Here is a 23,312-nt window from a genome sequence, read left to right on the forward strand (position 1 = left end):
TATACATAGGGAGTTCCAAGCCAGTAGTGTGTGTATAGTCACACATAGTGAGATCCTGCCTTATAAATCAGTAATAGTCCTATCACCACACAAGAACATGCTTTTTAGTACTCAGTCTTCAAATCAGGATGCACATGCAGACAACGAACGCGAGGCTCACGGGATGCTGAGACACCTGGTGTAAGCTGCAGGTGCCCATGCTCTGCTGCTCTCCATTTCCAGCGTCACGGGTTTGAAACCTTTTCCCACCCCCAGAACAGAAGACACAAACTCCAGGAACAATTCTTCAGGTCTCAACTGTCACTGCAAGCATTCCACTGAGGACCTATGGAATCCTCCCACCCATCCTCCCGTATTCACCTGCTCCCTACCTCCAAACCTCAGACAGTCATCTTGTTATCTACTAAAACTTGTACTCCCCTTGTCCTCCACCTTTTCCCTTCTCAGTTTCTCACACCTATCGGCCTTCCCAATGTTCCTTACTCACAGCACCACCGTCCAGCAGAACTCTCATTCCTGCATGATCCCCTTCCCCTCCTCCCCATCATCCTGTCACTTTCCCCCCCCTCCTCTCCAAAGCCCAACACCACATTCTACAACAGGAACGCATGACACCTACTGTCCCGAATGTTGCTCAAGGCCCCTAACTACCTTACCTGCCTGTGCTCCCACTAGCTCTTCACACGGCAACGCCTCTGAGCCACTAGCCTTGCCTACACTGGCTTTTCCTTGAATGCACATCTATGGAAAGCAGTTAGATCCCCTTCACCTTTGCACTAACAGCAACCACCACTCACACCTCACACAGAGAACATGCAGATATTTCCTCAACTGAAGAGAAGGCCCTTTTCCAGACGTTTACAATTTATCAAAACATCAGTTATTCAACAGGATAAAGGAAAACCAGAAAATAATTAATCTATCTTTAACTATACATCTAACGAAGAGTGAATACTTTGTCATTTAAAAGCATAGGCCTTAGCCTTTAATTCCAGGAGGCAGAGGCAGAAGCAGGCAGATTTCTGTGAGTCCAAGACAGCCAGGGCTACACAGAGAAACCCTGTCATGAAAAACCAAAAAGAAGGAAGGAAGGAAGGAAGGAAGGAAGGAAGGAAGGAAGGAAGGAAGGAAGGAAGGAAGGAAGGAAGGAAGGAAAAGAACTGTCAAATATTTAAAACTTTAAGTACCTGCCCTGGTTAAAAATTGGGGAAATGGCCAGCACACTTTTAATCCCAGCACTTGGGAGGTAGAAACAGGCAGATCTCTGCAAGTTCAAGGCCAGGAAGTTCTAGGACAGCTAGGGCTAAACAAAGTAATCTTGTCTCAAAAAAGGAAAGGCAAAAAAACAAATTCAAAACAAAAAAGAAAGCATTAGAGAAATGCACTCTTGAGACAGTGATTGTCAACACATAAAATGGTAGTATATTTTAGAAGACAACTTGGCAATATGCATTCAAATATGCTTATAGCTGGCACATAGTTTTCCTTATAAATGGCATCCTACAGCAAATGTTCAGAACACAATTATATATGTACCAATAAGTGTACTAGAGCAGCATTGTTTAAAACAGTAAAATATGAAAACAATTTTAATGTCCCTTCATGACAGCTAAATAAGCCAAAGAACACATAAAACAAAATAGTTCCCAATCAAAAAACCAAAAACAATCAAACAAAATTAAGCCCTGACAAGGAAGGGCTAGGGATGTATCTCAATTGGTAGAGTACTTGCCTATAACTCATGAATCCCACCCGGGGTTTGAAGCCGAGTATGGTATAAAATGGACATGGAGACACATATCCATACCAACATTCCAGAGGTTGAAACAAGAGGACAAGAAGGTCAAGAGAGCCTGGGCTACATGGGATCCTATCAAGAAAGAAACGGAAGAAGCAAAAAGAGAGAGGGGAGGAAGCCAGAAAGATGGCTCCATGCTTAAGAGCTCATACTGCTGTTCCAGAGGAGCCCGGATGAGTTCCCAGTACCTAAGTGGGGGCTCATAACTGCCTGTCCACTCTGGGAAATCCTACACCCTCCTCTGGCACCCAAGGGCACTTACACACATGTGGCACACACTCACTCAGACACATATACCTAGTCATAAATAAAAATTCAAAAACAAATCCTTTTTAAATGTTTAAAGAACACTGGGCATGGTGGCATGTACTTTAATCCCCAAGGCAGAGACAGGCAGACTTCTGTAAATTCAAGGCCAGCTTGGTCTACAAAGCAAGTTCCAGGTCAGCCAGATAGAAAATGAGACCTTGTCATCAAAACAAACAAAAACAATCTAGAAAAGAAAAATACATACACAGAAGTCAGGTGAGGTAGCTCATTCCTGTAACTTTAGTGACTAAAATGAGGCAGGAGGATGGCTATGAGTCTGAAGTCAGTGTGAGTTACACAGTGAATTCCATACCAGTCAGGACTACAGAAAGAGTAGCAACCAAAATAAATACATAAAGCCAGGCCAGGGCCAGGTGATGGTGGAGCACGCCTCTAAACCCAGTACTCGAGAGGCAGAGGCAGGAGGATGTCTGTGAGTTCAAGGCCATCCTGGTCTACGTGAGCTAGTTCCAGGACAGGAACCAAAGCTACAGAGAACCCCTGCCTTGAAAAACAAAAATAAATAGTCAGGCCCGGTGATACAGGCCTTTAATCCCAGCTACTCCCAAGGCTAATGCAAGAAGATCTGAGCTCAAGGCCTGCCTGGAACACAGTGAATCCAAGGGCACAGCATGCACAGCAAGGCACCACTAAGTCCCTACCTCAGAGGAAGCTAACAGACTGACAAGCACTGGCCAGTAACAGGTGATGCTCTAGGCTCAGTGTTCAGTCACACACTCAAGCACATGCACAACAGAGAGAACTTTTTTCTTTCTTCTTTTTTTTGAGACAGGCTTTCTCTGTGTAACCTGGCTGTCCTGGAACTTCCTCTATACCAGGCTGGTCTCGAACTCACAGAGATCCACCTGCCTCTGCCTCCCAAGTGCTGGGATTAAAGTCATGTGCCACCACCATCTGGCTTGTCTTTGATTTTAAATGCATAGACACTGCATACATGCACAAACATATACAACCATGCACTTTACAAACAAGGCTATGGGATTTGTCAAGTAAGACAAATAAATACCCTGGGTCTGATCCCCACTGTCACCCAAAGAAGGGAGGGAAAAGAGAAAGGGAGAGGGTTGTATCTAGCACAGTTCTGCAGCACAGTCCATACCAGACCTAACTACACATGAATACACACAGAGCACGTGTGTGCGTAGTTACTAGAAGCCATGAGGATGTGGCGATGTGGCACCGCTCCACAGAACTGCCTACATGATCACAACCGCACACTGCATGCTTGCTGTGTGTGCTCACACACACAGTGTGTGTGGGAAAGTCACTAAGAAGAAAGAAGAAAGGGATACTCTGTTTGGTAGTTAAGCCCAGAAGATCCCAGGAATATTACCATATCTAGTGACTAGAAGACACCAACCTTAACCCCCAGAGAAGCCGCTCCTAAACCTGCCCACGACAATCCCACCAAGTGAGAGCTGCCATCTTTCCTCAGGAAAAGGTATAGGTGACAAACTCTTCCCTCCCCATCCCAAAAGGCTCTTATGTAGTGCAGGTGACCTTTAACTTTTAAGCCCGCTCACCAGAGCCTAGCCTCGAACCATACCTTATAAAAGCCTCAAATTCTAACCTTTAACTATCCTCTGACCAGCTTGGATTATTTTCCTACTGGGCTAAAAGGAAACTCATTATATTGACCATACCCTAGGAATGAGCTCCTCTACGGAAAGCAGCGTCTGAGACGGGTACAACTTAAACTCCAGTCCTCTAGCCTGGCAATTCCGTACACAAAGAACAAATGAGCAGCAGAAGTCCAGCTAGGGCAGCCCGTTCTAGAACAACTCAGACAGCCAGCTTCTTCTGAGCTTCTCAGACAACTATGATGCATCAGGATGACCTGGATCCTTATGAAGGAAGCTCATTCTGGAGGTCACCCCAAAACTACACACAAATATCTAAGCTTGGGAATCTCCAGAAGAGAGCATTACCAGGGGCCCAAGTCCCCACTAGACGCACTGACAGTGGAAAGAAAGGCCAGCTCTTCCTTTTCCTCACAGAAGGGGCTCCAAGCAGGAGGCATCAGCAGTGAATGGAGCCCAAGTCACTGCTCCATCCTCACAACACCACCGACTCTTGGACACCGGAGCCTGACAAGACCCACGTGCTGATCTAGTGATATCTGCTGTGGTCACAGGCAGGACCACACACACAGTGTGGTCCAGAGCAGACTACAGGTAGATCCAAAAGTTTAGATTCTGTTAATTACGTGATATAATCACAACTATAAAGAATGTGTTTCTAGCAGAAGACAGTGTCAGTAAATGCTATCAGGCCTAAATACCGTGACTACAAAAGCGCACAGATCCCTCTAAGCAGACTACAGATGGACATATTACAGAACCAACAACCTATCTGAATTTGCAAACTATAGCACCAAAGCTTGATGACCAGTAACTGAACAGTGACTGTTCAATCAACTGCCTTATTTTCAGAGGTTTCTTCCAAAATACTTGGAAATGAACAAGTAATTTTCCTTCATTCTGCCAATCTACAGTAGAAGCAAATTCTTAGCCAAATAAACAGCCACCCTACCAAAGACCACAAATCCCAGCCTCCTGTACAGCTAAGGCCACATGACTAAATTTGACCAATAGCACAGGAAAAGATGACACACTGTTGTCCAAATGGACCTTACCATCTAATGGAGAGGAAGAGACAGACATGCAATGAATAAGTATATATAAATCACCAATGACTCACTATACAGCTATCAGCAATAAAGGTTGTGAAAGTAGAAAGTCCTGCTTGGCTTGGGAGGGCGGGGAAGGGGCTGTGGAACAGGGCTTGCCTAGTGTGTGTAAAGTCCCAGGTTTAATTCTTGCCTCCCCCACCAAAGGCATCTGAGTAGTAATGCAGAGAAAGAAAATATGTTTTTAGAAGGAGCCAGGGAAGGAAGAGAAGTAAGTGGTCATTGGGCCATGTGCACAAGAACCTGACAACTGACAACCTGTCACAGGCAAGGAAGTGGCCCTGAGACCTGGGGCCTGAAGTCGCTCCCTGAAAGTGACGGTCCTGACTGAAGGGAGTCTTTGTTCCTATCTCAAAGGCAGGTGATCTCTCTAGAGCTCCACACAGCCTCAATTGCTACCCCTAACCAAATACCAAGCAGATCTGAGAGAGATGCCACGGTCTCAACACCCTTACACCCAAACGTGTGCTGCCGGACAGCAAACCTCAACCACAAATCCCATTAATACTCCTAAATAAAAAACCCAACTAATCATTGGAATTGTGTTTTGTTTTTTAATAAAAAAAAAAAAAAATAGGGAAGGAACAAAAAAGTTACGGTTTATTTGATGATGGGGATGCTATTCAGAGTTGATGCCTTCTGCAATCTGCTTCACCCCATGTCAGACCTCACAGGAGGATCCAAAACGCACAGCATTTCAGTGATGAGATTCCAACTTTGGGTGAGAACATGACTCGTCATCAAGAGATGTTCTTAAGATGACTACTGTATTACATATGCACATGCCCCTTCATCAAAAAGTATTTATCTTGTCAAAATTTAGCTTGTTAACAATAATAATATTATATAAACTTTCAAAAACTGGCTTACAAAAGAGGCATCTATGAAGAACTGCCAAGAACCCAATGTGGTTCTTCATCAACGAAAAGTGTCTTGGTGGCAACAAGGCAGTTAAGATATTCAATGTAAGGTTTCATTCTCAATCAAGAACTGTAACTCCTTGGAGGATTCTCAAGGAACAATTTCAAAGCCAAAGTATAACTTTAAAAAGCATAGCTGTTTTATATAAATACAATGTATTACCATCATTTTGCTTTAATATACCAAAATAAAACCAAAATTTAAAACTGAGACTTGTCTACATTTTCTAATATAAACGTCCACTTTAGTCGTGTGAAAGCTGCCTTCAACTCTCACACACCCAACAACAGACTTGACACTCTAACCTAACACGACAGAGTTGACAGGAGACAAGATTTCAAGATTCCTTCGTTTAGGGACAACAAAGGAGAAACTTTAGGTAACTTGAAATAATGATTTTTTTTTCAAGTAATTAAACACCAATTTTAATCTTTATATTTTGTAATCCCAAATTGTGCAAGCATTGGGTTATGAATTACCACAGGCTGTCTAGCCATCAAATACTGCCAAGTGGCCAGGACAACACAGGGTCCCAGTCTCCTGAAGGCACACCCACTGCACACACTACTATTCTGGTAATGCAGCTTGCTGTGACAGGTAAAGCATGCTGTCAAGCCTCAGGTGACCCTGACTGATATTTCCAAGCAAGTGTTTTGCTTCTAAAATGAAAATAGACAAGTACAAATGGGAAAAATAGACAAGTACTCAAAGGCAAGTAGACAGCTGGGGCCAAGTTACTGCTTAGGAATACCACAAAATTATCAGGACTAATAAGGGCAAGCACAGAGCCAAGCTCTTGCCAGAGACTTTCTGGAAGCTCACGGTGGTTGCTGGTTTGGAGGTCAAGCTCTCTCTCAAGAGGTGGGGGGGACGTTGCTGGGAGGAGGGGCACTGACTGCAGGTACAAAGTAAGAGCTCTCTGAGACAGGAGGAAAATGACAAATTCACACACATCTGATCACAAGCACCAAGAAAGTCACAAATCAAGCCACCCTGAGTCTTACTTGTCATGCCATGCAGTACGAAAGTTACCCAAAGTCCCACCCAGGCTGTCTTCCTGCAATAGACTAGGCCCTGTAACATCTCCATGTGATTTACATTCTGTGCTATTAAAAAGAACAGGTTTAAAGTAACACAGAGTACATGTGCACATGGAGTTCTGGGCATGTCACATCTGTAACAAGGTGTCTTTACTTTCTCAGCACTGCACAGAGGCAGCTCCTTGAATACATTGTTGCACTTGCCAGTCTTCACCCTCATCTCTAGGTCACAGATACAGGAAGCCATAAGGAAAAGTAGGGACACATTTCAAGGGAGATTTTCTAGCCAAGGGTCTTTTGACTATCCATGTTCTCTTGACTATTATTTTCTCAATCCAGAGAACACAGTAAAGGTTAAGGTTAAATTTTTAATAGGTCACACACCAAAATGTCTTCAGAAAGCTCTCACTGGATCACTTAGTCAATTCCCTACCCTTACTAACAATTACCATTCACTCAATGCTATTCCTTGAAAGATACCAATCTCTTCACCATCCACCAGTCATAAGACATAGGTGTCCTTACAGACACAGGAAAGAGCCTTCTAGAAGAATTTCTGAGCTTATCTGTCTCTGAGGTAACTATGAACTTTCTGTAGCCATTTTTACAAGAGAACTTGGTGTGGATGCTGACAAGAGTCTTTTAACTTTCTGGCAAGGCCTGAAGTCTAACTCTGTTTGGACAGCTCCCATGGACACCACCGCCATGCCAAGGCAAAGGCTCTGAAGGCCAGGTTTCCTTAAGACATGGACCCTGAAAATTCAGTCACTAGAACCAAATAAACTTCCCTAACCACTACTCCTCTGAACTCTTAACCAGTGAAATCCGAGTTCCTGTCTCCCATGTACAGCCTATCTGGAAATGCAATTCTTTAAGAATGATTAAAAAGAGAAACTTAAGAAAAAGTAAAGTAATTCCACTACATTACTGACAATCTCAAACCAAAGTACCTATCAGTTATTTAATATGCAAAGTCCAAAAGGATCAAAATAGAAATCAAGGTAAGAAAGACAAAATAACTTTACAACAAACTTTATGACTTAACATACAAAAATAGAACTCTATGTTGTAATTACAATTCAATGTGAGAAACAGAATGCACCAGTGTTTTTCAACTCTTCCATTCTTCCACCCAAAAGCTGACTAGTTTGCTGGGGGGGGGGGGATGACAGGTTTCATTAAGAGTGCTCTCTCTGACTGCCCTTCTGCAACCCTAAATTAACTCCACCAAAACCTGTACCCAGTCTGTAGGTTAGAGCCCTGAGTCATCACACAGTACCTAAGAAGTCACAGGCTGGGGATCAGAAGCCCAGGCTGACAATTGACATCTGCCTCCCACAGACCTGACTGTGTGACCTTGGAACTAATCACTGCCCTCCTCTAGGCTCAGTCTGCTCATCTGTAAAATGGGTAACATTTCCTATTGGTAGGTTAAGCAAGAGAATACATAAAACTAGTTAAGAAGGCCTGGCACTAATCTTTGAGTGTGCAAACACTGTTACAAGGTACATTTTCTGGCGATCTGGCAGAACTCAAGAAGCAAACGATGCTGCACCTCGATGACAGGATTCTTAGAATCTAGGGCTGGGCAAAAGACAGGCAGGTCGTCGGAGTCACCGACTCACAAATGCTGCCGTTTTTTAACTATTTCGGGGTAGGGAGGGGCCTTTGGCTAAGAGCTGATATTCAGCCGCTCTGATGCCTCTGGGGCTTGAATGGGTCTGTGCCTATAAATAGCCCGGTGAAGTTTTGTTGCGATACACAGGTATCCATTCTAATTCGTGTCTCCTCCCGCACCTAAGCAGGTCACCCCGGGCCCTCGGGTGGCCAGGAAGGCCCGCGCTCCCCGCCCGACTTCCGAGCACCCCGGGTCTCCAGGCCCGAGCGCGGGCCCACAGGGCCTCGCAGACCGCAGGCTCGCCGACCTTCGCCGGCCGGCCCGGCCCTGCGTCCTCGCCTCCCGGCTGCCAGCCCCATTTTCTTAACCCGTACATTGTCCTTGCCTAGAACCCCGACGTTCCGCACGCCGGTGGGGACCGAGAGGAGGGACGAGGGAGGAGCTGGGGGAAGAGGATGAGGAGGAAGAGGAGGAGGAGGAAGACAGCCTCCTCCCCTGCGCCCGGGAGGCCAGTGGAGGTCTGGCGCCGGCCGGGCCCGAGGCCGCGGGTCCCACCCGCCGCAACTTTCCTCGGGGACCCGGCCTTGCCCGGGCTCCCTCCCGCGGTGGCAGGCCCCGGGCCGCCCTCCCGCTCCTAAGATGGCAGGTCCCTCCCTCCCTCCGCGAGAGGCCTGGCGAGCTCCGCTCGCAGGGCCCCGGGAAGCCGCGCGCAGGGCCGGGCCGCGCCGCGCAGGGCCGCGCCGGGCGGGGCGGACACTCACCGGGACGATGGCGGGGCGCTTGCGCCGCTCCCTCCGGTGAGTCTCAGCCTCGGCTCCCGCGCCGCGCCGCGCTCCCGCCGCGGCCTCCGCAGCCAGCGCCGCCCCGGCCGCCTCTCTCCGCCCCCGGCGTCCCCGGCTCCGCTCCGCAGCCGCGCTGGCTCAGGGTCCCGGCCGGCCGGCGGGGCCGGCGGCGCCCGCGGCCGGGGAGGCGACAGCCCCTCCCCGGCAAATACCGCAGTCCCCGGGCCCCCGAGTGCCGGCGGCGGGGCCGGGCGCCGAGCGGCGGCCGCTGCCGGCCGCTTCTTCTCGACGAGGATTTTTGTAAATCTCACAAAATGGCGCGCGCTCCGAAGCTGCGCAGCGAGGAGCGCCGGGGCCCGAGCGGCGGCGGCGGCTCCGCCAGGAGAGCCCGGACCGCCCGCCCCCGATCCCGCACAGACACTCGCGCACACTCACCGCGCGCACACTCGCCCTCGCACACGCTCCCTCACACTCACACCGGTCCCGCCCGCTCGCCGGCGGCGGCGGCGGCGGCAGCGGCACCCACAGCAGCAGCAGGAACAGCAGCAGAAGCGGCGGCGGCGGCGGCGCTCGCACCCCCGCTCGGGGAGCCCGCTCTCTCAGCCCGACCCGGGCCGCGATCGGCAGCGGCGACGGCAGCAGTCTCCCCGGATCCCCCCGCCGCGGTTGCCGCCGCCACCCCCGCCTCACTCCAATGGGGCTTTTTATTATTATTCGGGCGGGAAGCGAAAGGGTTTAAAAAAAAACCAACCAACAAAATGGCGACGGACCGACCCGGTCGCTATAGCAACTGTCAATCAAAACGCAAAACCCCGGCTGACGTGCTGACGTCCTCCTCCCGCCCCCCCGGCCCCAAGCCGGCGGGCGGGGCCTGTTGCCCGGGCAACGGCAGATTCCGTTCCCTCCTTCCCCTCTCTCCTCCGTCCCCCAGCCAACCACCCAACCCCCCTCAGGTCACGTGAAGGATAAATTCGGAGCTCGGGCCCGCTACGAGTGTCAGAGGAGGGCGCGTGATTCGCTCGGGGGAGGGGAGAGGAGGGAAGGGAAGGGAAGGGACGGGGGCGAGGCGGTGGCCTGCCGGTGCGCGGGTGCGCGAGCGAGCGAGCGCCTGCCGCCCCGCGGCCGCCCCGCCCCGCCCCCGCGCTCGCTCCCACGCCGACTGCGGCCCGGCCGGCGCGCGCGCCCGCGGCGCGAGCCCGCGACCAGCCCCTCCCGCGCCGGCCCGGGAGGGAGGGAACGGGAGGCCGCCCGCCCCGCGCCTCGCCGAGTCCGCGGTCGCGAGCCCCTCGCCCGAGCCGGCCCGCGGCGGTCCGCGACGAGCTCGGGCAGCGGCCACCCCCGCGCTCGGCTCGGCTCGGCTCGGCTCACCTCCGGAATTCCGGCCCCGGCTGCGGGCGCGCGGCCGCCACCTTGATCAGACCGTGACCGCGCCCGAGCCGCGCCGACCGCGCAAAAACTTTCCAGGCTGGGCACGCTCCCGGGCGCCGGTTCCCCCGGCTTCTCCATCGGAATGCCCAGCCTGGACCAACATCAGGCCTTTTTTTTTTGGTCCTTGCTTGTCATAAGCCACCTCGGTTTCCTGATTCTTAATTTGCCCACTTGGCCTTAACCGTCGAGTCTTACTGGAATTCTGCCTTTTTATTCATTCTTCCGCTTAGCTGAATACCGCTGGGTGTGCTCTCCGGCCATTGACACCGAAGTCTGCTGTGCTGGCTACTTTGTAATTAGTAGACAGCCACTGGCTCAATTTGTATTTTGTACCTATTCTGAAATAACGGCCTTAATGGCCTGAAAGGGTATATACATTAAGATATAGGCCCGTGTGTGTATACACTGTTGCGTAGCAAAAATCACTGGATTGATTTCTAAACTTGATGTATGCCATATTTATGTTGACGTTTTGCTTAAGCTGTTTGCAACAATTGCAATAGGTGCAGTCTTATAAACAAATGTAAGAACACCGATAAATACTCTACTCTGTGCAGTGTGGCCCTAGGAAACACTTGCTTTACATGATTTCCAACAAACATCCTACAGTTAGTACACCGTTGGTACACTAATGCTAAAGTAAATTAGGGTTCGGAAAGGAAAATAGCTTGCTTTAAACTGCCCGGGATATCAAAAAGTTGTGGGATATCAAAAAGTTCTTTCGGCTACATTTGCAAATTTGCACTGTTGATGTAATTAAAGTCCACAGTCAACATAATTAATCAAGAAAGAGGAAGTGGCCTAGTGTCCCCTTCACAGAATTTAGCACCTGATTCTTCCCAAACACAAGCTTGCCCCAGCTCCCCCCCCCACCCCCAGCCCTACCTCCAGGCTCCTCACTCCACTGGCCAGAGTTTCTTTTCCAACACAACACTAAAAACTAAATTCCCATCAAATGTTTATGGTTCGTAAAGGAGGGAACCTGCTTAATCTATGGATTACCTTGGCCAACTATGACAATGCCTCAAGAAATTGTCAGTCAGGTCAAGCTAGAAGGTGTTCAGAGTGAGGCAGGATTAGGAAGTGTTGGTCCCCACATCTGGGAGGGGCACCCTCTCCCCACCCAACACAACCTTGTCTGATATCAGTCAATGAATTGTCCTGCCAGAATGGAATGCTATTCAATGTTTGACATGAACATCACCTAAAAAGTGGCCTACGAGCCGGGCGGTGGTGGCGCACGCCTTTAATCCCAGCACTCGGGATGCAGAGGCAGGCGGATCTCTGGGAGTTCGAGGCCAGCCTGGTCTACAAGAGCTAGTTCTGGGACAGGCACCAAAGCTACAGAGAAACCCTGTCTCGAAAAACCAAAAAAAAAAAAAAAAAACAAAAAACAAAAAAAAAAGTGGCCTCCGAATTATCGCTATTGGCAAGGGTAGGACACGGTGGCCTCTGGAATAAGTGCCAGTCTAGTGTTGACTGGAGAAATTAGACCTCTGGTTTTATCTGAGAGCCTGGGACAGCAAAGACAAGCCCAGACTCTTAAGTCCACTGCCATCCAGCTCATTCTACAGCATCCCGTCCTACAAAGAGAAGACGGGTGATGAGTGATGTCACATCGGGGTGAGGACATTTGCAAACCCCGGGTTCCCACCACACCATAGTGTGTATTTGGAGAAAGAATCTACACAGAGATCAAGTCAAAAAATGAGCTCTTTGGGTCAGACCCAGATTTGAAAGGACCAATGTCCTTCCTTATAATAAGCTAGACCTAGAGACAGACACAACAAACCACTGACAAGGACCAGAAAATTCCGGCACAAGGAACTTCTGGGGCTGCGGGGCCCCAGCAAGAGGCCTCAACAGATTCTCCCTCCCAGCCTTGCAAGAGGGAGAGGGGGCTCAGTTTGCACCTCGCCTGTGGGCTTCTAACGTTCACAACTGTGGAATGATGTACCCCTGCTATTTAGTCTGCACCTCTTTGGTGAGAACTTGCTGGGGAGCTAACAAGGTATCTCCTGGCTGCCCCACATCCCTTCACCCCCACATCATGGCGGTGCCCTATTTTAAGCCTATTAGACTGCGTCGATGGAATCCTGCTGGGAGCTAAACCAAATATTCCAAGGACAAGTGAACTCATGTTCTAATCCCATCTCTGCCCCTCATGCAAGGTGAGAAGGGGAACAATTCCGAATTCAGCCCTGTACAGCTCAGGTCCTGCCGTCCAGCAGGCTTCCATCCTTACAGATTCGGGACTGAGGGAGCACCTTCTGGAAACTTTAATGCATATTATTCTAATTTTAAAGCCATCCATGTATATAAAATACTAAAACAAATTAAAGCAAGATGAAGGCCTTATGGAAACTGACCTTGATAATATGCTAGGAACTAAGAAGTTAATAGTTCTCTGCATCTGAGGTCCTAAAACAAAAGATAAAAGTGTGTGGTCATTTAAGGCAATTTAACACTATGAAAGAGCAGCGCCGTAAAATTGACTCACAGAAGTTGTTCCTAGAGCGACTGGGTCAAAACCCGGGCTCTTACAATCCTCATGCTTTATTAAGGAGACAAATAATAGGGACAGAGCATGGAGATATATTCAGCGTAGCCACACTGGGAAAGAGAACAGAGGGGTCCAGTGACCGCACCCCAGACTGTGTTGGCCCAAAGTCTAGATTTAGATAGAGGGCAAGAGGGAGGAATGGTTAGGCAGTCCCTGCAGAGTGCGATGCCTCCATGGGCAGCCTCTGAGCTCAGACAAGTTGTCAGACAAAGGGGCGAAGTCTCTCACAGCCAAGTTCCTCTTCTGGCTGGCACCAAGACCTTTTCTCCTCCCAGCGTGCAGCTCCTGGGGAAATTCCAGCTCCACGGGGTGAATTGTTTCAGCAGTCCCCGCAGCCAGGGGGAAACTGCACTTCCTCCTCCCCGCAGCCAGGGGGAAACCGCACTTCCTCCTCCCAGGACGGTTACAGGATCACCCAGAGAGGTCCCCTCCTGTTGTCTTCACAGTAGCCCATCTCTCTCAGGTTTCCTAGGAAAACATGGGTGAGTGCTCACACCACACACGCCCTGACCTTCCTTCTTTATTACTCATAAAAATTCTTTTTGGTTTTGTTTGTTTGTGTGTTTTGATTTAGCTCCCTGAGGACCTACGGGCTGGCGATAAAGGTGGCTGGGAGAAGAGGAGGCACTCTCTTCAATGGTGTAGCCACTGACTGCTAAATGACCTAGGCTTCTCCAGTAAATAATCTCTCACCCACGCTCCTTTAAGCAACTGCAACCAAACTCACAGTGTCATCCCCACACAATGTGTTTATTGGATATCTGTCCTCTGTGAATATCTGGTGTCTACTCAGGGAGGTGGAGTGAGGGACCATCTTTTTATTGACTTCTCTGCTGCCAAAAATTAGGGTTTGAAAGAAATGAGAGCGCTTGTGGTTAGGCCACATCAAGGATATCAAAACCAGGCATGCAGCAAGACAGCCATTTCTCTGCGTCTACCTCCGCTCTTATATCATAGAGACAGCGTACATAACATAAGCCAAGGTAAGTCTTCCCAGACTTCTCGCTGCTTCTCTCAACCGTGGTCCCATACAAAGTGCTTGGCCAGCATCTTACAGTTGCTCATGGAATTCAACTGCTTTATGCCAAAATATGGTCAAACAGCGCCCTTGTCTTTCTTGAAAGCAGCATTCAGTACCTTCTCATCCTATAGGTGTGTTTGTCAAGATTATTTCACGAATTATTATTAACAATTTATTTTCAAGTTTCAGCAAGGACGAGAGTGTGCCTCAATAAGGAGGAAGGTGAGAGTAGTCCCCCGAAAGTTGTCTCCAGACCTCCACATGGGCACCACGCATGCACGCCCTGCACACAAGCTTTCTCGTGTACAAACACACACACACAGTCTACTCTAATAATAAGTTAAATTTTTCTTAATATTTAAAAAATATGAAATTGTTAGGTTGACATACTGTTATAGAATAATCTTTTTGTACACTGTGAAGATGTGTCTTTGCCAAGTCACCTTCTGATTGGTTTCATACAGAGCTGACTGGCCAATAGCTAGACAGGAAGAAGTTAGGTGGGACTTCTGGGCCAAAAGAGAAGGAGAGGAGGTGAATCTAGGTGCTGGAGAGACACCAGAGGACACAGAGAGGAAGCAGGACATGCAAGAAAGGTAAAAACCACAAGCCATGTGGCAGCACATAGATTAATAAAAATGGGCTAAGTTATAAGAGTTAATTAAAAACAAACCTAAGCTAAGGTCGAGATTCCATAATTAATTTCAAGACTCGGTGTAGGGGCTGGAGAGATGGCTCAGTGGTTAAGAGCATTGCCTGCTCTTCCAAAGGTCCTGAGTTCAATTCCCAGCAACCACATGGTGGCTCACAACCATCTGTAATGAGGTCTGGTGCCCTCTTCTGGCCTGCAGACATACATGCAGACAGAATATTGTATACATAATAAATAAATAAATATTTAGCCGGGCGGTGGTGGCGCACGCCTTTAATCCCAGCACTTGGGAGGCAGAGGCAGGCGGATCTCTGTGAGTTCGAGACAAGAGCTAGTTCCAGGACAGGCTCCAAAACCACAGAGAAACCCTGTCTCGAAAAACAAAAAAAACAACAAAAAAAAAAGACTCCGTGTCATTTTTATGTGAGCTGGCAGCCCAAAGAAAAATCTCTCTACAACACACATGGTCCCCATTGTTTGAGAGCATCCTGAAACCGTGCTGTGATTTAGGCAACACTTAGGAAGAAATGCAGTACCCATACTGATTCACACCTGTCTTAGGGGTTCTATGGCTGCAACAAAACACCATGACGAAAGCAGCTTGGGGAGGAAAAGGTTCATTTGGCTGACTCTTCCCCAGCACTGTTCATCAGCAACGGAAGTCAGGACAGGAACTCTAGCAGGGCTGGAACCTGGAGGCAGGAGCTGACGCAGAGACCATGGAGGAGTGTTGCTTACTGGCTTGCTTTTTTTCTTGAGTTGCTTCCTCGGAGATGACTCTAGCTTGTGTCAAGTAAACACACAACCATCCAACACACCTGACCCCTTATCCTTATCAACTTGACACACAAACACATCACTGTAAGCCACAGCCTTTCCTTTCTCATCTGTCCCCAAGATCTCACATTATTTATATTAATTATAACTGCAGTCTTACACATTCAAACACATTAAAAATTCAGCCTCTTTAAAATATCCAATCTCTTTAATGAATCCAAAATCTCTTTTAAAAGTGCAAAGTCTTTCCACTGTGAGCTCCTGTAAAAAACAAAATTAGGCAGGTGTGGTGGTGCACGCCTTTAATCCCAGCACTCGGTAGCAGAGGCAGGCGGATCTCTGTGAGTTTGAGACCAGTCTGGTCTACAAATAGAGTTCCAGGACAACCAAGGCTGTTGCACAGAGAAACCCTGTCTAAAAAAAAACAAAATGAAACAAAATCAAAACTAAGTTAATACCTTCTCACATCAAGAGGGAAGAACCAGCGCACAGTTGTAGGGACATAGCCCCACCCATTGGGGGCGTGTTCGCCTCGGGCTAATGTTTACGGATAAATCTGCCGGGCGTGAGCCCAGCAGCCCCCTTTTCTTTTGCTCCGCTTTTCCGGTACACCGCGGGAACCTGTGGTCCTGTAAGTTTATTTCCTTATTAAAGCTGTATATATCTATATAATCTGTCTACATTCATTTGCGCCGAAACTGCGCCCATATTCCCAAATATTGTTTATAAATGTTCTTTTACATTTAAAGGGGGAAATGATATAGGTATGAATAATTTGCATAGGCATAAATTTTGCCTTATTGATAGAAATTTAAGGTCAATTTTGTTATATGTATTTCTGATCTTTATTAAGGTATTGTGATTGTGTAGTTTATTTAAAAATGTAATGTATAATTAGGAAATATAGGTTGTTAATGAATAATCATCAATAATAGTCAAGCTTGTAGTCATATTAGTTAGATTTTCAAGGTGTGCATAGATATATTTTGGATAGGCATTCTTCATATCTTTCAAAGACTACAGAACATGGCATTTAAAATATTTTAATAACTTAGGGCTTTTCATGACAATGAGACACGTCTGCTCCTGGCAGCACCAATCTACTTCAAGAGGAAGATGGGCATCAAAGAGGCTCCTTATGGAGTTTGATAGCCATTTGGGCAAGAAACTGCTCTTGCCTGGACTGATGCATAAACAGGACACAAAGAACCCGCAAAGAGGACTACTGAACTTGCCTAAAGGTGAGATGGCTTTTCGGGGTTCCTGACTCCTAAAAGAGTCTGCGAGACATTCTGCAGGACACAGCAAAAAGTGACTAAACTGTCTTTGAAATTTCCTGCTTGATGAAAATGTCTGCTGGATACTATGGGCCTGAAGGTTGAAGATGGATGCCCCAACAGTACAAAAGAACTTTGGGTGACTGTCCAGGCAGTGAGATGTCTCTGTCATTTCTAGAGTTTTGGATCTCTTGTTCGCTTAGGTAATATTATATCCTTCTGGAGTCTTTGATGGAGTTAAAGAATTGTTAGTTATAGTTATAGTTTTCCTTAGTTATGATAAAAGATAAAATAAATATAAATATTGTAACTGTAATTCTTGTTTGATAACTGTTTTGTTATATGTAATCTTACTATGTTAAAATAAAAGCCTTTCTTTTTTGTTTAAACAGAAAAAGGGGAAATGATGGAGGATGGCTAATAAAGAAACTGCCTTGGCCCATTTGATTGGCCAGCCTTTAGGTGGGTGGAGTAAACAGAACGGAATGCTGGGAGAAAGAAGCTGAGTCAGAGAGTCGCCATGATTCTCCCACTCCAGACAGACGCAGGTTAAGATCCTCCCTGGTAAGCCAGCTCGTGGGGCTACACAGAATATTAGAAATGGGTTAGATCAATATGTAAGAGCTAGCCAATAAGAGGCTGGAGCTAATGGGCCAGGCAGTGATTAAAAGAATACAGTTTCCGTGTAATTATTTCGGGGCATAAGCTAGCCATGTGGGCGGCCGGGTGCCAGGGACGCAGCCCCGCTGCTCTTATTACAACACACAGTTGCTACCAGATCAAAACAAAACCGAACTTCAATGGTGTAAGAAACTCAATGTCCAATTACCTGGAATCCACTTACAGTCTTCTGGGCTCCTCCAAGGAGCTCGGGTCACTTTTCCGGCTCTGCCCTCTGCAGCGCACACGCTTAGCCTCTAGTTCTAGCTGTCTCTGCTGCCGCTGTCCTTGGTGGGCATCCCACGACACTGCCATCTCCAGCTGGTGAATCTTCCACTACAACTGCACTGCGGAGCCTCTCCTGGTCTCTCAGGGTTCCGAACCTCAGTTACTCTCCATGACCCCTGCAAAACCAGCACCACCTGGTGGCATGGTTTTTGCCATACCCCCCCCCCCCATCCCGCCCTAGTTTGGGTTTTTCAAGACGGGTTTCTCTGTGCATCTCTGGCTATCCTGGAACTCACTCTGTAGACCAGGCTGGCCTCAAACTCACAGAGACCCGACCACCTCTGCATTCCTGAGTGCTGAGATTAAAGGTGTTCTCCACCACCACCCAGCTCACCTGGGTGACTCTCACCTCACCAAGTTCAGCTGTTAGCATGAGGCACAACCTTGTCCACTTCTCAACTACAGCTTCTGTGTGCTGACTCTGAGGGAACACTTCCCAGAAGACTTCACCTCAGACAGATGCTGGTTCCTCCTTAATCACCACATGATCTTAGCTCCAGCTAAACGGCATCAATTGTCCCCTAGTGATGCAAAGATTTTACTTCACTCGTTCTGGTCTCTTGTTAACCACGCTGACTCTTCAGCCCCAGCTGGCCAGAATGACAGAATCTAAATTCAAAATAGCAGACAACCCTGACAGAGTCTTTTCACTTCCCTCGGAAACTCCACAAGCCAGGCCCCCATCTTGCACTGCTTTCAACATTCTGGTCTTCCAAGCTCATCCAGAACATCCCATTGTGCTCTCAACACTCAGTCAGTGGCTTTTCTAGCCCGAATCTTCAAAGTCCGTCCACAACCCTCCCAGAAACATGGTCAGGTCTGTCACAGCAACACCCGACTCCTGGTACCAACTTCAGTTAGGGTTTCTATTGCTGCAACAAAACACCATGACCAAAGAGCAAGTTGAGAAGGAAAGAGTTTATTCACCTTACACATCCATAGCACTGTTGATCACAGAGGAAGTCAGGACAGGAACTCAAAGAGGGCAGGAACCTGGAGGCAGGAGCTGATGTAGAGGCCATGGAGGGTGCTGCTTACTGGTTTGCTCCTCCATGGCTTACTCGACTTGCTTTATAGAACCTATGACCACCACCAGTCCAGGGATGACACCACCCACAACGGGTTGGGCCCTTCCCCCTCCCCCATCAATCATTAATTTTGAAAATGCCCTACAAGCTTGCCTATGCCCAGTCTTATGGAGGCATTTTCTTAATAGAGGTTCCCTCCTCTCAGATAACTTTAGTTTATGACAAGCTGACATAAAGCTAGCTAGCATAAGATCTAAGTAACAGTGTCCCCAAATTATCAGGTTGAAGGGAAATGCCCAAATGAAGCTGACAAATCATCAATTGGAAATTCATAGTTAGGTGAGAGGTTCAGATTGCAAAACGGTGACAGTGCCCAAAAGCTCATTATCTCATCAGTGCCGTTTTGTCTCGACTCTTTCAAACTTTTCCCTAGTTTGCTTCAATTCCATGCTGTAGCGATGGCATTTCCTTACTATGTTGTTTTTACAAATCTTTTTCTTCCAGTATGAAGTGGGAGCTGCGGGCTGTGTTCCTGCTGCCCCAGCTCCTGGTCGGCTGGCTAGCTTATGCCCCAAAATAACAACACACAAACTGTATTCATTTAAACACTGTTTGGAAGCCGGGCGGTGGTGGTGCACGCCTTTAATCCCAGCACTCGGGAGGCAGAGGCAGGCGGATCTCTGGGAGTTCGAGGCCAGCCTGGTCTACAAGAGCTAGTTCCGGGAGAGGCACCAAAGCTACAGAGAAACCCTGTCTCGAAAAACCGAAAAAAAAAAAAAAAAAAAAAAAAAAAAAAAAACCAACCCCCCCCCCAAAAAAACACTGTTTGGCCCATTTCTATTCATGTGTGTAGCACCCCAAGGTGTGCTTACCGGGAAGATTCTAGCCTACGTCCATCCTGGGTCAGAGCTTCATGGTGTCTGCTCTGGAGAGGAGAGCATGGTGTCTGTCTCTCAGAGGAGCTGCCCTACATCTGAGCTCACTTCCTCTTCCTCCCAGCATTCTGTTCTGTTTACTCCACCCACCTATGTTCCAACCTATGAGGGCCAAGCAGTTTCTTTATTTTTTAACCAATGACCTTCCTCCATCACCAGTACCTGGAATTGAACCCAGGACCTTGAGCATATAAGCCCTGCCACTGAACTACACATATCTCCAGCCTGTGTAGTCTGAGCTCTCATCTTTATCTCAGAAGGGTCTATCTGGCATGCTATAAGAACTGGTTTGTATTTGCATGTGCCTGTGCATGTGGATTTGGATTGTTGTTTGCTTAGGGTAGAGATTGAACTCAGTGTCTCCCGCTCTGCCACAGAACTACACCACTAGCCCTACTTTAAATTTTATATTTATTCATTCATTTATTTTGAGACAGGGTCTCTCTGTGTAGTCCTAGCTGTCCTGAAACTCCCTCTGTAGACCAGGCTGGCCTTGAACTCAGAGATCTGCCTCCCTCAGCCTCCCAAGTGCTGGGATTAAAGGTGTGCACCACCACCATCCAGCGAATTTTGCTTTTATATATTTATTTATTTTGAGACAGGATATCACTGTTGTGGTCTTGGTTTGCCTGGAACTTGCTATGATGCCCAAGCTAGTGTCAAACTCACCAAACTCTGCCTGCTCTGCTTCCTGAGAGCTGGAGGTAAAGGCATGTGGCCACCAGTAAAAGATGCTAGTTTTCTTTTTTCTTTTATTTGTTTATTTATTTATTTGCTGCTTACTTGCTTTTTCAAGACAGGGTTTCTTTGTGTAACAGCCCTAGCTATCCTGGAGCTCACTCTGTAGACCAGACTGGCCTTGAACTCACAGAGATCCGCCTGCCTCTGCCTTCTGGGTGCTGGGATTAATGGCATGTACCACCACTGTCAAGTTTAGTTTTTCTATTTCCTCTGTCCTACTGAAGATTGAAGCCATCTAGCGATTTGTATAGGAGCAGGAAATGGCGTTGCTATGCTTAGCTTGGACAGAGTTTTTAATACTGAAAAGCTTAGTCAACGATGCCCGGAGGAACAAGTTCCCGGGCAAAGCCACAATGATGTGGGTGATCACAACACACCCACTTAGTTCTAGAGCAGCCTGATGTCTCAAACCAGTGTCCTCGTCCGGTTAGCAACTTCACGCCAGCTGGTATCCAGTTTGGAAACTACACTGCTAGGGAGATGGCTCTATGAAGTGGTTGTCTGAGTCAATCTCCAGCACGCCCCAAAAAAGATTGGTGTACAGCTAGAACCCCACCCAGCACTAGGGAGGCAGAGACTGGCAGATCCAGGGGCCTACAGGCCAGCCAGCCTAGCCTAAGTAGTGAGTTCCAGATTCAAGAGACGGTGGTGGTGATACTTTGTTTGTGATTTGACAAACAAAGCTTGCCTAGAGATCAGAGGCTGTGCAGAGCTAAACCACTAGTTAGCCATAGAGGCCAGGCAGGAGTGGTGTTGTAGGGAGGCCGCTTGTTGGTTGCTGACTGCCCAGCTAGCTTAGACCCGAAATAATCACACAGAAACTGTATTAATTAAATCACTGCTTGGCACATTAGCTCTAGCTTCTTATTGGCTAACTCTTATATTAATTTAACCCATTTCTATTAATCTATATATCATCACATGGCTGCGGCTTACCAGCTAAAGTTCGCAGCGTCTGTTTCAGGCAGCAGATCCATGGCTTCTCTCTGACTCCACCTCCTTTCTCCCAGCAAACAGCCTAGCTTTCCCCCACCTAGTTCTGTTCTTCCCTGCCATAGGCTCAAAGCAGTTCTTTATTCATTAACCAATAAAAGCAACACATAGACAGAAGGACCTCCCATACCAGGGTGACACACACCTTTAATCCCAGCCCTGAGGAGACAAAGGCAGATAGATCTCTGTGAGTTCAAGACCACCTGGGTTACACAAAATTGATCCAGCCTAAAAGAGAAACAGAGCCAGGTGGTGGTGGCTCACACCTTTAATTCCAGTACTTGGGAGTCATATGCCTTTAATGCCAGCACTAGGGAGTTAGAGATAGGAAGGGATGTGGTGGCCGGAGAGAGGAGTATAAGGCGGGAGGAGACAGGAGCTCAAGGCATTCAGTCTGAGGACTGTAGAGACAGGATACCCCCTTCTGTCTGAGGATTCCATAGAGGTAAAAACTCCAGTAACTGGCCGCATAGCTTCTCTGATCTCTCAGCGTTCACACCCTAATATCTGACTATGGGTTTTTATTATTAAGACTTCATGCATGGTGGCACACGCCTTTAATCCCAGCACTCGGGAGGCAGAGGCAGGCGGATCTCTGTGAGTTCGAGACCAGCCTGGTCTACAACAGCTAGTTCCAGGACAGGCTCCAAAACCACAGAGAAACCCTGTCTCAAAAAAAAAAAAAAAACCAAAAATAAATAAATAAATAAATAAATAAATAAATAAATAAGTAAAATGACATTTGGCCGGGCGGTGGTGGCACACGCCTTTAATCCCAGCACTTGGGAGGCAGAGGCAGGCGGATCTCTGTGAGTTCGAGACCAGCCTGGTCTACAGAACTAGTTCCAGGACAGGCTCCACAGCCACAGAGAAACCCTGTCTCGAAAAACCAAAAAAAAAAAAAAAAAAAGACTTCGTGCAACAGACCATGTCTGAAAAACCAAGGTAGATGGCTCATGAGAAATGATGCACGCACACACGCAAACACACACACATACACACACGCACGTATATACACACACACATACACACACATACACATGCACATACACACACATACAGACATACACATACACACACACACAAGGAAGCTGTTCTTTGGACAGAGAGGTCTAAACAGGACCTCTAAGTGGACAGGACCTCTGATTGTTAACTTCCAGAGCTAAAAATGCAAAACTAGCAGCCCAAAATCTCCCTGCATAACACTCGAAGACAAAGGAAATGTCCAAGAGCCAACTCACCAGGGACAACAAACACATCTGTCCAGTCCCACATCTGGATTTACTTCCAGACTTTTCTTTTGTTTGTTCGTTCATTTCTATTTCACATGTGTGGGTGTTTCGCCTCCATATTCATCTGTGCACCACATGTGCCCTCAGAGGCCAGAAGAGGCCATTAGGTCTCCTGCCACTGGAGTTACATGTGTGTGCTGGGAACTGAACCCAGGTCTTCTGGGAGAGCGGCCAGTGCTCTTTCCAGTTATGATTGTGTCTCCCACCTTATTGGGTAACACAGACAGAAGAGAGCTGGACAGAGGGAGCCACTAACCCATGTCCCAGATAATAAATACTTATGTTTAAGACTTTTTAAAAGTCAAGTGCATCATCTAAAAAGCCAAACTGAACTGAGAATAAAATCAATCATGGAACCCTCCTTCCAGCCTCCCTGACTCCTCTGTCCTTTGACCTGCTCCCACAGGGAGACTATAAAACTCAGTGTTGTATCTTTGCTTGCTGAAAAGCTCAAAGGACAGGTGACCACACTGGGGACG

General features: G+C 47.7%; 2 protein-coding genes across 3 annotated transcripts in view; one reads left to right on the top strand and one right to left on the bottom strand.

Annotated features, from left to right (window-relative positions):
- Nucleotides 1-9,994, bottom strand: part of Dyrk1a (dual specificity tyrosine phosphorylation regulated kinase 1A) — a 121,708-nt gene extending 111,714 nt beyond the window's left edge. The window contains exon 1 of one of the 2 annotated variants that reach the window (XM_057764568.1): nt 9,158-9,994. The gene's annotated coding sequence lies outside the window, so the exon portion shown is untranslated. The remainder of the gene's footprint in view (nt 1-9,157) is intronic. The other variant, XM_057764569.1, reaches the window with a different exon arrangement.
- On the top strand, nt 6,317-10,592 carry LOC130870866 (basic proline-rich protein-like). The gene is made up of 4 exons (XM_057763782.1): nt 6,317-6,335; nt 8,584-8,807; nt 8,905-9,690; nt 10,110-10,592. Exons 1-4 carry the CDS (start codon nt 6,317-6,319, stop codon nt 10,590-10,592), a joined length of 1,512 nt encoding a protein of 503 aa, XP_057619765.1.
- Nucleotides 10,593-23,312: the final 12,720 nt, after the last annotated feature.

This window comes from Chionomys nivalis, chromosome 3, assembly GCF_950005125.1.
Source record: "Chionomys nivalis chromosome 3, mChiNiv1.1, whole genome shotgun sequence".
Lineage (NCBI taxonomy): Eukaryota > Metazoa > Chordata > Mammalia > Rodentia > Cricetidae > Chionomys > Chionomys nivalis.